Genomic DNA, 13,624 nt, shown 5'->3' on the forward strand with positions numbered 1-13,624 from the left:
AGGGATAAATATTGGCCAGGGCATCATGCCATTGGATCTTGTACGTTAGCCAAATCAGGTGGGTAGGTGGTGGGGGCAAGTTTCGAAAGGTGGCATCTCTGGCAATGCAGCACTCCCTCACTGCTGCAGTGACATGTCAGCCGAGACTCTTGCGCCCAACTCTCTCTGGAATGGGAGTTGGACCCACAACCTTTTGATTCTGAGCTGAGAGTGCTGAGGATTGAAACTTGGATCTCGGTGCATGATTACTTTTATATGAAATGCCTCTCACAGCTCTAGAACCTTCTGCAGCCTACTTTTCAATAGGAGTCACTTGTTTCATAGGGAAATGCAGCAGATTTCCACGCAGGAATATCCCATGTATTGGACTGAATAAGCAACCAGTGAATGATGTTTCTGTTTCAGGATGTTGATCAGGGCACTGGGCGAATTCTCTGCTCTTTTTTTTCGATAATGCCAAAGAAACAGCAAGGCTTGCATTGCTATAGCACCTTGTCACTTCCACATCATGTAGAGAACATTGAAGATAGGAGCAGGAGGGCATTCGGCCCTTCAAGCCTGCTGTGCTATTCATCACGATTCTGGCTGATTGTCCAACTCAATAGCCTAATCCTGCTTTCTCCCCATAACCTTTGATCCCGTTCACCCCAAGTGCGATACCCAGCCGCCTCTTCAATACATTCAATGTTTTGGCATCAACTACTTCCTGTGGGAATGAATTCCACAGGCTCACCGGGTGAAGAAATGTCTCCTCATCTCCGTCCTAAATGATCTACCCTGAATCCTCAGACTGTGACCCCTGGTTCTGGACTCCCCCACCATCGGGAACATCCTTCCTGCATCTACCCTGTCTAACCCTGTTAGAATTTTATAAATCTCTATGAGATTCCCCACTCATTCGTCAGTCTGAACTCCAGCGAAAACAATCCTGACCTGGTCAAACTCTCCCCGAACGTCAGTCCCACCACCCCCGGAATCAGCCTGGTAAACCTTCGCTGCGCTCCCTCGAGAGACAAGAACATCCTTCCTCAGAAAAGGAGACCAAAACTGCACACAGTACCCTAGGTGTGGCCTCACCAATATATAATTGTAACAACACATCCCTGCTCCTGAACCTGAAACCTCTCGTAATGAAGGCCAACATACCATTTGCCTTCTTTACCGCTGCTGTAATTAAAACTCTTTGGAGTCAATGGCCACTGACAAAACCAAGAAATCTGCTTTATTCCCGACTAAATACATTTAATAATGCATAGTATCACAAATAAATTATTAATTCATACCAGAAACCAAAGTGCAGACATTTTCAGACGATAAACATTCATACAAGAGAATATACATATTTGAAATATTCTGACATCTACAATAATTTTCTTCTGAGATATTAATACTTACCTTTTGTCTATATTCATCAAACAAAATCTTGCTGATAAAACTACATTGTTCGTACTTATGGTGACTCATGCGTGTACACAGCAGCCAGTTATGTGACTGTGACAACAGGGGAGATAATGCTTCTGGCCTCTTCTCTCAGTTGGCCGCAGTTCTGGTGTTTTGGACCCATCTGCCGATGACCAAAAGGAAGACCCTGGCAGGCCACTCGTGGTCAGTAGACCACAATTTGAGTTGCGTAACAAGTGAAGTTTATTTATTCGTCACAAGTAAGGCATACATTAACACTGCAATGAAGTTACTGTGAAAATCCCCTCGTCGCCACACTCCAGCACCTGTTTAGGTCAATGTACCTCATCAGCATTTCTTTCAGACGGTGGGAGGAAACTGGAGCACCCGGAGGAATCCCCATGCAGACACGGGGAGAACATGCAAACTCTGCACAAACAGTAACCCAAGCTGGGAACTGAACCCAGATGCCTGGCGCTGTGAGGCAGCAGTGCTAACCACTGTGCTACCGTGCCACTAGTCTAAAGAGTAGTGAATGTTAGCAGACTGGTGGGACGGATCAGAACAAAACGGGCATTGCAGAACCAGGCCGTACCTGTGTCTCGGCTGGCTGGGTTGTCGGTAACCATTTCTCCTGCGGATCGCTCTAAGTCTCGGCTATGCCTCAACATTGACTGCATGAAAGCACATAGTTACACAGACATCAAAAAGCACTTTCGTTGTTTTTCAGAGCACGAATATCTGAATATTCAAATAGAATCATAGAATCCCTACAGTGCAGAAAGAGCCCATTCAGCTCATCGAGCATTGCACCGAAAGCGATCCCACCCAGGCCCTATCCTCGTAACATCACATATTTACTCTGCTAATCCCCCTGACACGAAGGGGCAATTCAGCATGGTCAATCCACATAATCTGCACATCTTTGGACACTACAGGTCAATTTAGTATGGCCAATCCACCTGAGTCGCACATCTTTGGACTGTTAAAGAAATGTAAAAGGGAGTTTAAATACAGGGGCAGTGGCTGGTTTCACCCTGATCCGTTCCAGCCTGGGAAGAACTTGTACACGCATTTACATTAACCTCTTAATTGCTCTTAATATTGGCATTATACCCATCTGACCTGTGATCTTTGCCCCTTGAGCTCTGATCTCTCTTCTCATTGGTTAGTCCAGTAAAGGGCATATTCTTCCCTTTCTAATGCTGGTGACGAGGTCTCCTCCTCTCCAAGGCTGGGGAATGTACAGTGCAGAGAAAAGCCATTGGGCCCAACTGATCCATGCTGACATTTATAGCCAGGTTGTTGCCGTCTCTGGGAAAGCCTCGAGTGGCACAATGGTAAACTCACCTTACTTGAGGCACATTTGCTGTCAGCCCCTGGCATCTTTGGTGAATTCCACGGCGAAGCTCGGGAACGTGTGCTGCTGCTCACCTCTTCAACAACCTAAACATAGTGCAGTCATTAGTTCGTAAGATATAGGAGCAGAATTAGGCCATTCGGCTCATCGAGTTCATTCCGCCATGGCTGATACGCTCCTGATCCCCATTTTCCTGCATTCTCCCATAACCCTCCAGCCCATTACCAATTAAAAACCTATCTAACTCCTCCTTAAATTTACTCACTGCCCCAGCATCCACCGCACTTTGGGGTAGCGAATTCCACACATTCACAACCCTTTGGGAGAAATAGTTTCTCCTCAACTCTGTTTCAAATTTGCTGCCCCTTATCCTAAGATTATGACCTCTCGTCCTAGAATGTCCCACTAAAGGAAACACCTGCTCCATGTCCACTTTATCCGTACCTTTCATCATCTTGGAAATCTCAATTTGATCTCCCCTCATTCTTCTAAATTTCGGTCAAATAGGGAAGGCAATCAAACCCCTGAAAAAGGCCCTGAAGACCAACTCAGTTTCCCTATTTTTCACATGCATCATCTCTTTTATTGTCATCCAGATAGTAACCTCCAGATGTCAAAATTCAACCCATATTTCAGACATTGGTAATTTAGTTGATAAAGAAAAACATTTTATCAGCTTCAGCCAAACAGGCTTCAGAATCTTCCTTTTTCATTCATTCATGGGACATGGGCATCGCTGGCTGGGCCAGTACTTATTGCCCATCCCTAGTTGCTGTTGGAGGGCAGTTGAGAGTCAACCACATTGCTGTGGCTCTGGAGTCACATGTAGGCCAGACCGGGTAAGAACGGCAGATTTCCATCCCTAAAGGACATTAGGTGAACCAGATGGGCTTTTCCGACAATGGTTTCGTGGTCATCAGTAGATTCTTAATCCCAGGTATTTTTTATTGAATTCAAATTGCACCATCTGCCAAGGTGGGATTCGAACCTGGGTCCCCAGAACATTAGCTAAGTTTCTGGATTAATATTCTCGCGATAATACCACGAGGCCATTTGCCTACCCCTGTTACTGTATTAGTTAGTTAGCCATAACCATGATTTCTGTACTGGTTATTTCTTTGTAAAATGGATTACTGCACTTATTCATGGCCCATAACAAGGATAACTGTGTTAGTTAGTCCCCTATTAACAAGGATTAATGTCCCTGTCTCATAACAAGGGTTATTGAGCCAGTTAGTCAGCCATGTCCACGGTTTCTGTATTGGTTAGTCACTCGTAACAGAGGTTAGTCGCTTATAGTTATGGTTACTGTACTAATTAGCCACGGAGTTGAATTTCTGGTGCTAACACCTCCAAACCTTCCGCCAGTCCTCAGTCTGCTCGCGACTCTGCAGCCCAAGCACCAGAGTCTCATTACTCGCTGTCGTAATCTTAAGCTCGTGCTGTATCTTCTTACTGCGTTTGAACTTGTAAGCAACACGGGACCCCAGCAGACTGAGCTCCAGCAGGGGATACTGGTCCTTCATACACTTGTAACACTGTGGGCAGGAAGAGACTGGGGTTAAGACAAGGAAGGTCTCTCACAACTTAGCTGCAGTGAGATGATTGAACCCAGGCACAGGCCAGCCTCAGAGTGTCAGTATCTGCACTCTACATCCGACCTCACGGATTTGCTGTGTCAATCTCTCATGCTTGTCTGTGTGTCGTTCTCTGAGATGACTGAGGAACTAGTGATCTTTACATTCCTCCCCCAATCTCACCTGTTCCTTTCTTTGCCCCAGGACACACAAGGAACAGGAGGAGGAATACACCACACAGCCCCCTCAAACATCCTGCGCCACTCAGTAAGATCATAGTTAGCCCCACTATATCACCAGAGGACAACAAAGTAAATACACAGAGAGCCACCCAGAAATGGCAAAACTAGGTGAAATTCACCACCAAGTGACAGACAGAGAGAGAATATCATAGATTCCTGACAGTGCAGAAGAGGCCATTCGTCCCATCGAATCTGACCAGATCCCTGACAGACTATTTTACCCAGGCCTTCTCCCCCACTCTAACCATGTAACGCACACATTTCCCTAATCTGCACAACTTTGGACACTAAGGGGCAATTTAGCATGGCCAATCCACATAACCTGCAAATCTTGGGACGCAAAGGGGCAATTTAGCATGGCCAGTCCACCTAACCTGCAAATCTTGGGACACAAAGGGGCAATTTAGCATGGCCAATCCACCTAACCTGCAAATCTTGGGACACAAAGGGGCAATTTAGCATGGCCAATTCACCTAACTTGCACATCTTGGAGTCCTGTGCGCAGTTCTGGTCGCCTCACTACAGGAAGGATGTGGAAGCTATTGAGAGGGTGCAGAGGAGATTTACAAGGATGTTGCCTGGATTGGGAGGCATGCCTTATGAAGATGAGTTGAGGGAGCTAGGTCTCTTCTCCCTGGAGAGATGAAGGTTGAGAGGCGACCTGATAGAGGTTTATGAAATGTTGAGAGGAATAGATAGGGTGGATTCTCGGAGGCTATTTCCCAGGGCTGAAATGGTCGCTACGAGAGGACACAGGTTTAAGGTGCTGGGGAGCAGGTACAGAGGAGATGTCAGGGGTAAGTTTTACACTCAGAGGGTGGTGAGTGAGTGGAATTGGCTGCTGTCGGTGGTGGTAGAGGCGAACTCGCTGGGGTCTTTTAAAAGACTTCTGGATGAGTACATGGGATTTAATGGGATTGGGAGTTACAGATAGTTCTATGGCCTGGTAGGTATTGATGTGATCGGCGCAACTTGTGGGCCGAAGGGCCTGTTTGTGCTGTAGTGTTCTGTGTTCTATCTTTGGACACTAAGGGGCAATTTAGCACGGCCAATCCACCTAACCTACAAACTTTGGACGAAGAGACAATTTAGCATGGTCAATCCACCAAAACCTGCAGATCTTTGGACTGTGGGAGGAAACCGGAGCACCCGGAGAAAACCCACACAGACACGGGGAGAATGTGCAAACTCCACACAGACAGTGACTCAAGCCTGGAATTGAATCAGGGTCCCTGGTGCTGTGACGTAGCGAGGGCCACCATACTGCAAGTTGTGACACTCTGGGGATACCTGTGAATCCAACTTTTCACTGTTCCACCATGATCACCTTTCAGACTAAACACTGAGCTGAGCAATGATGAAGATCCAGGGAGTTAGCTTAACAACTGTGCCACCAGCAGCATGGTGGCACAATGGTTAGCACTGCTGCCTCACAGCACTGGGGACCCATGTTCGCATCTGGCTTAGGCTCACTGTCTGTGTGGAGTCTGCACATTCTCCCCGTGTCTGTGTGGGTTTCCTCCGGGTGCTCTGGATTCCTCCCACAGTCTGAAAGATGTGCTGGTTAGGTGGATTGGCCATGATTAATTCCCCTTAAGTGTCAGGATTAGCAAGGTAAATGCATGGGGTTGTGGGAATAGAGGCCTGGGTGGGATTGTGGTCGGTGCAGACTCGATGGGCCGAATGGTCTCCTTCTGCACTGTAGGGATTCTATAATTCTCTGTTCACAGACTGACCCCGTGTCTCTGAAACACTCAATTTGAGCAGGTTAGGCCTGCATTGCTGCCGCTTATTCAGGGTGAGTTCAACTCTTGCTGGGTTTTACCTCACTGGTGCATGCATGTGTGCCTGCATGGGTGACTCCGTGTGTTAGCATGTGCAGTGTAGCGAAAAAGGGATGCATGGATCGATTGCAATGAAGGAGAACTGAGAAAGTAAGGATTAGAACAAGACAAAGTTGTGAGTGTAAGAGGAGACTTGGAACAAAATCCATGAAGAAAGGTATAAGGCCCCATGTTTGAAAGTTAAAGTTTATTTATTAGTCACGAGTAAGGCTTACATTAACACTGCAATGAAGTTATTGTAAAATTCCCCCAGTTGCCCCACTCTGGCACCTGGTCAATGCACCTAACCAGCATATCTTTCAGACTATGGGAGGAAGCTGGAGCACCCGGAGGAAACCCATGCAGGAGTGTGTTAGAATTTATAGGAGGACCCCAGGATTGTGGCAGTATTTACCAGGGGGTCTCCGAGAGGGTGTCAGTATTTATGGGGGTCCCCAGGTATGTGTCAGTACATACAGGAGGTCCCTGATAATGATTCAGAATTTACAGGGGGTTGCCAGGAGAGTATTTACAGAGGACCCAAGGGAGGATAATACCCCAGGAGTGTGTCAGTATTTACCAGGGAGTCTCTGAGACCCATGCAGACACGGGGGGAGAACGTGCAGACTCCACACAGACAGCGACCCAAGCCGGGAATCGAACCCGGGTCCCTGGTGCTATGAGGCAGCAGTGCTAACCACTGTGCCACCGTGTTGCCCATACAGTGTTTGCCAACTTACCATCAGAACTTGGTCCTTGATGAGGAATAACTGCTTAGTCCACTGGCCCAGCCACTTCTTCCTCCAGAGAAAGCCACAGATTCGGGAATGTGGCAGTGGCTGTGTGGGAGAGTCCGTCGGCAGCCATCGCAGAGAGGCCGTACGGTTATTCCCAGGCAAGTCCTCTTCTCCGTAAGATTCATAGTGACTGCTGTCTGAGTCCACACAATCTGGAAGTACATTCATTTATAGGCGTTTAACTTCACACACCCTGGAAATACTGACACACTGTAATGGAGAACCCCAGTCAATACTAAGACACTCTGTGGGGACCCTCTGTGACACATTCCCCGAGATACTGATTCATTCTTTGGGGATCCTTATAAATACTGAAGCTCCCCTTGTGTCTGCTTGTAAATTCTGGCACTTTGCCAGGGACCCCCCATGTAAATACTGACACATTACCTGGGGAGCCCCTGTAAATACTGACACACTCTAGGGACCCTCTGCAAATACAGATACATTCCCTGGCCCCTGTAAATACTGACACACTCTAGGGACCCTCTGTAAATATGAATACACTCCCTGGGTCCCCTGCAAATACTCTCCTGGCAACAACACCCCCCCCCATAAATTCTGACTCATTCTCACGGAATCCCCATAAGTACTGCCACATTCCCGCGGACCTCCATAAATACTGACACCTTCTTGGAGACCCCCTGGTAAACCCTGGGGTCCCCCTATAAACACTCCTAGGGATGTCCTGTAAGTACAGACACTGCTGGGGTCCCCCCCCCTCCCCCCCCAACCACCACCACCGCCCATGCTCTCAGCTGGGGATCCCTATTCCTGTTAAATCAACTTTTCAGGCTCAGTGCGACCATTGACCAGGTGGACTTTGCGATTAACCCTGAGTCACGGCGTGCTGACTCTCCGCCACATTCTCCAGAAGTGACTGTGGTTTGCCACATACGCACCTGCAGAGTACTGAGCAAGAGGACCGAGGGGCTCTGCTTCCTCGTAGGAGTCGTCAGGGTGAACCTCGCTTGGCTGCTGAAGGGTAGGAGTTGAGGCGGCCTGTGTCTGTGGGGACAAAGGTAGAGTTAGAGGAGCAGCATGGGTGTGTCATGAGAGATTGGAGCTCAGTACATCTACTGGGGTAACGTCTGCAGTCTGGGTACCCATTCTCAGAAGCACGAGGGCTCCGTCCGTCCAAGCCCTTAGACCTCTGCCATTCTGAATATCAGTGCTGAAAAGTGTTCTGTCCAGCAATCTATGCTGCCACAGATTACTAGGATTGCTCAGGGAAAATCCCGACAGTGCAGAAGGAGGCCATTTGGCCCATCGAGTCTGCACCGACAACAATCCCATCTGGGCCCTATCCCCATAACCCCACATATTTACCCTGCCGATTCCTCTAACCCTGGACACTATGGGCAATTTAGCATGGCTGATACACCTAACCTGCACATCCTTGGATGTGGGAGGAAGCCGGAGCACCCAGAGGAAACCCACGTAGGTGTCCAGACCACCATCAACCTGTTCTGGTCCCCCCATGCCGAAACTATAGTTAAGAAAGCCCACCAATGCCTTTACTTTCTCAGAAGACAAAGGAAATTTGGCATGTCAGCTACAACTCTCACCAACTTTTACAGATGCATCATAGAAAGCATTCTTTCTGGTTGTATCACAGCTTGGTATGGCTCCTGCTCTGCCCAAGACTGCAAGGAACTACAAAAGTTCGTGAATGTAGCCCAGTCCATCACTCAAACCAGCCTACCATCCATTGACTCTGTCTACACTTCCTGCTGCCTCAGCAAAGCAGCCAGCATAATTAAGGACCCCACGCACCCCGTACATTCTCTCTTCTACCTTCTTCCTCGGGTAAAAGATACAAAAGTCTGAGGTCACATACCAACCGACTCAAGAACATTTTCTTCCCTGCTGCTGTCAGACTTTTGAATGGATTTATCTCGCATTAAGTTGATCTTTCTCTGCACATTAGCTGTGACTGTAACACTACATTCTGCACTCTCTCCTTCTCTATGGACGGTATGCTTTTTCTGTACAAGAAACAACACTTTTCACTGTGTACTGATACATGTGACAATAATAAATCAAATCAAATCAAATTAGACATGGGGAGACTGTGTAAACATTCAAACATGGGGCTGGGATACTTGGTTGCTGAGGATATTCAAGATAGAGGTCGATAGATTTGAATGAACCTACCTTGCACTAAGTTGGATTACACAGAGATTCCCCGCTCCCTGTTGCTGATCCACTGACCCTTGGTGGCGGCCTGAGAGTGAGTGGGTACTGAGTGGGCAAGACCACTTCCACAACAAGTGAATCTCTTAGCAGCATTCCATATCTGGACTCACTGGAGGAAGTTCCGAGAAGCTTCCCTCGGATGGTCCCCAGTATGGAGTGATTGTCTTATGAGGAAAGGTTAAACGGGTTGGGACTTTACTCATTGAAGTTTAGAAGAATGAGAGGGGATTTCATTGAGACATACAGGATTCTTCAAGCACCTGAGTCTTATGAATAGACCTACCTTGCACTAAGTTCATCTTTCTCTGCACCCAAGCTATGACTGTAATACTATATTCTGCATTCTATCCTCAGTCATAGAGGTTTACAGCATGGAAACAGGCCCTTTGGCCCAACTTGTCCGTGCCGCCCTTTTTTTTCATCCCCTAAGCTGGTCCCAATTGCCTGGTTTTGGCCCATATCCCTCTATACCCATCTAACCCATGTAACTGTCTAAATGCTTTTTAAAAGACAAAATTGAACCTGCCACTACGACTACCTCTGGCAGCTCATTCCAGACACTGACCACCCTCTGTGTGAAGAAAATTGCCCCTCTGGACCCTTTTGTATCTCTCACCTTAAACCTATGGCCCTCTAGTTTTAGACTCCCCTACCTTTGGGAAAAGATGTTGACTATCGAACTGATCTGTGCCCCTCATTATTTTATCGACCTCTATAAGATCACCCCTCAGCCTCCTGTGCTCCAGAGAAAAAAAATCCCAGTCTATCCAGCCTCTCCTTATAGATGAAACTTATAACTCCTTCTCTGTGCTTCGTCTGTATAGCCGTGATGTGGAGATGCCAGCGTTGGACTGGGGTAGGCACAGTAAGTAGTCTCACAACACCAGGTTAAACTCCAACAGGTTTATTTGGCAGCAAAATAAACCTGTTGGACTTTAACCTGGTGTTGTGAGACTATTTACTTTGTCTGTATAGCACGCAAGAAACAATACTTTTCACTGTATACTAATACATGGTGACAATAATAGATAAATCAAATCGCTGGCACTGCCTAGCGGGGAAACCCAGCCCCGTCCCGACCTCCTCAAACGCTCCGCTTCTCTTATCGTCACAATCTGTGCCTGCCACCAATCAGCCTGAGTGTGGGATGCTGCTGAGTGACTCGGTCATCGCGAGTTCCTGTGTGATTAGCTTTTGATGGTACAAGGAGCCTTCAGTACTTCCTCTGTTTACGTGGGTGTTCCTTGTCTTGTGAAGATTTGTCCAGACATTAATTATTGCTGATTTCCTGCCGTTGATGCTATCAGGACAGTATGGTGGGGTGAGCTGGTGAACAAGCCTGTGCCTGTAAACAGGACATTTTCTTTCTCTCCTGAGAGGCTGAAATCCTTTTGAAGATTAGATTAGTCTCAGCCTAATGCAGCGCAAAACGACTTTCAGGCAAATGGATTCAGCAGAGTTGGTACGTTCAGGAATCAGGTTCCGTGTAGGACCCTGTAGCCCAGACAGGTCACGAGATTGTTGGGAGACCCGTGTCCCCGCACCCGATTCCAGATGTTGCCAACACTGTCCGGAGCTGACGTAGATGATCCGGGTCCTCCTGGGGGAATCTGTTGGAATACTGCTGGCCAGAAGACAGTGCGTGACACCAATTCACAGGACACCTTCACAAGGGGGGCACAAGTTCAAGATAAGAGGGGAAAGGTTCAGTGGAGATGTGAGAGGGGAGTTTTTTTACACAGAGGGTGGTGAGGGCCTGGAATGCACTGCCAAGTGAGGTGGTTGGGGTAGTTACGTTAGCCATATTTAAGACTTATCTGGATTTGCACATGAACAGGAGGGGAACAGAGAGATCCAGGCGGTTAGTCTGGATAGGACAGCGTGATCGAAGGCTTTGTGGGCCGAAGGGCCTGTTCCTGTCTGCACTGTTCTTTGTAATCCTAAACACATGCACTGCAATTGAATGTGACAGGCAATGGGTACAGAGTTTACTCTTACAAGCTGGACATGAGGAGGCGCAAGGTGAGCAGACTTATTTATGTACAACATCTACACTGGGGAGTCAAGATTTCAGGAGCAGTACCCTGGCTCAGCCAGTACTGTACACCAGATATACACAGCCTCCCATCCACTGACTCCGTCTGCACTTCTCACAGCCTCGGGAAAACAGCTAACATAATGAAAGACACCACGTACCCCGGACATACTCTTAAAGTTTATTGATTAGTGTCACAAGTCGGCTTACATTAACACCGCAATGAAGTTACTGTGAAAATCCCCTAGTCACCACACTCCGGCGCCTGTTTGGGTTACACTGAGGGAGAATTTAGCACAGCCAATGCATCTAAGCAGCATGTCTTTTGGACTGTGGGAGGAAACCCGCGTAGACACAGGGAGAATGTGTAGACTCCACACAGACAGTGACCCAAGCCAGGAATCGAACCCGGATCCCTGGCGCTATGAGACAACAGTGTTAACCGCTGCGCCATCGTCTCGCCTCTCTTCCGCCGCCTTCCACCCAGAAGAAAATACAGAAGTCTGAGGTCACGTACCAACTGACTTAAGAACAGCTTCTTCCCTGCTGCCGTCAGAGTTCGAATGGACCTATCTGATATTAAGCTGATCTTTCGCTACACTCCAGCTATGACTGTAACACTACATTCTACACCCTCTCCTTTCCTTCTCTCCTATGGACTCTATGAACAGTATGCTTTGTCTGTAGAGCGTGGAAGAAACAATACTTTTCACTGTATCCCAATACACTTGACAATAATAAATCAAATCAAATGTGGCCTGACCCAATCTGACATTGAGCAACACTGTGATTCTGTCTGGTATCTTATTGACCTATGAGGAAAGGTTGGGCAGGTTGGACCTGTACACACACTGCAGTTTCGAGGACTAAGAGGTGATCTCACAAAAGCATAGAAAATTCTTACGGGACTTGACAGAGTGGATTCCCTCATGGGGGAATCTAATACTTGGAGACACAGTTTCAAAATAAGAGGTCTCCCATTTAAGATGGAGACGAGGAGGAAATTCTTTTCTCAAGGCTCATTAATCTTTGGAATTCTTGACTCCAGAGATCATTGGAGGTTGAGTCATTGAAGACTAAGTTTTACAGATTTCTGGTTGAGAAGGGAGTCAAGAATCATGGGGGTTAGCCAGCAAAGTGGAACTCAGGCCAAAATCAGCCATGATCCTATTAAATGCTCGAATGACCTACTCCTGCTCCGACTTCTTGTGCTCTTCTATCACTTCCCAAACCCATTAATCATATAGTGCCTGGACCAGCACGTTCAACCATCTTTTATCAACATTTTCCCCTTGCTATTCTGAAGCAGGGAAAGTGGTGGCCTCATGGTATTATCGCTAGACTATGAATCCAGAAACACAGCTAGTATTCTGGGGACCCGGGTTCAAATCCTGCCTCAGCAGATGGTGGAGTTTGAACTCAATAAAACAAATTGGAATTAAGAGTCTACTGATGACCATGAAACCATTGTTGGAAAAGCCCATCTGGTTCACTAATGTCCCTTTAGGGAAGGAAATCTGCTGTACTTACCCGGTCTGGCCTACATGTGGCTCCAGAGTCACAACAATGTGGTTGACTCTCAACTGCCCTCCAATGGTAACTAGATATGGGCAACAAATGCTGGTCCAGCCAGCGATGCCCATGTCCCACAAATGAATTAAAAAAAAAGCTGGTCATCGCATGAAGCTCCAAGCTGTTATTACAGCATGAACTAACAGCCATGTTGGTACATTGGTGGGGAACACCTTCAAGAGGCTGGGGTACTTGCTTAGAAGAAACAGGGCAAGAAACAGGAACTGCATAGAAGAGGAAAATATACAGGAAGCTTCATCCCATCCCACAGGATCCCTCGGTTGATGGCTCTTTGGTGTGTTGCATAGTAACGAGGATTGACCAGAGCACAGTGTTGGACACAGGTAACTCAGATGAAGACAGACAGCCCTGACTGATGGAGGAGGCATCAGGATGGAATTTGATCAATTGGCATTTAGCCACCAAACCTCTGCATCAAAAAAACAATTCCACCTCTTAATCTCACTAGATTACAGAGTCATTGAGGTTTACAGCATGGGAACAGGTCCTTTGGCCCAACTTGTCCATGCTGCCTGTTTTTTGAACCACTAAGCCAGTCCCAATTGCCCGCATTTGGCCCATATCCCTTTTTACCCATCTTACTCATGTCACTGTCTAAAC

At 47.3% G+C, this 13,624-nt stretch overlaps 1 protein-coding gene across 2 annotated transcripts in view; it reads right to left on the reverse strand.

The window, feature by feature from the left end:
* LOC145361444 (actin filament-associated protein 1-like 2) overlaps positions 1-13,624 on the reverse strand; it is a 75,939-nt gene that overhangs the window by 20,907 nt on the left and 41,408 nt on the right. For both annotated transcript variants that reach the window (XM_080217257.1, XM_080217256.1), the window contains exons 5-9: positions 8,100-8,205; positions 7,144-7,352; positions 4,120-4,299; positions 2,752-2,847; positions 1,997-2,075 (exon numbers count right to left, since the gene is read on the reverse strand). In XM_080217257.1, coding sequence (XP_080073383.1) covers positions 1,997-2,075; positions 2,752-2,847; positions 4,120-4,299; positions 7,144-7,352; positions 8,100-8,205 — 670 coding nt within the window. The remainder of the gene's footprint in view (positions 1-1,996; positions 2,076-2,751; positions 2,848-4,119; positions 4,300-7,143; positions 7,353-8,099; positions 8,206-13,624) is intronic.

This window comes from Carcharhinus amblyrhynchos, chromosome 34 (genome assembly GCF_965287045.1).
Source record: "Carcharhinus amblyrhynchos chromosome 34, sCarAmb.v2.hapA, whole genome shotgun sequence".
Lineage (NCBI taxonomy): Eukaryota > Metazoa > Chordata > Chondrichthyes > Carcharhiniformes > Carcharhinidae > Carcharhinus > Carcharhinus amblyrhynchos.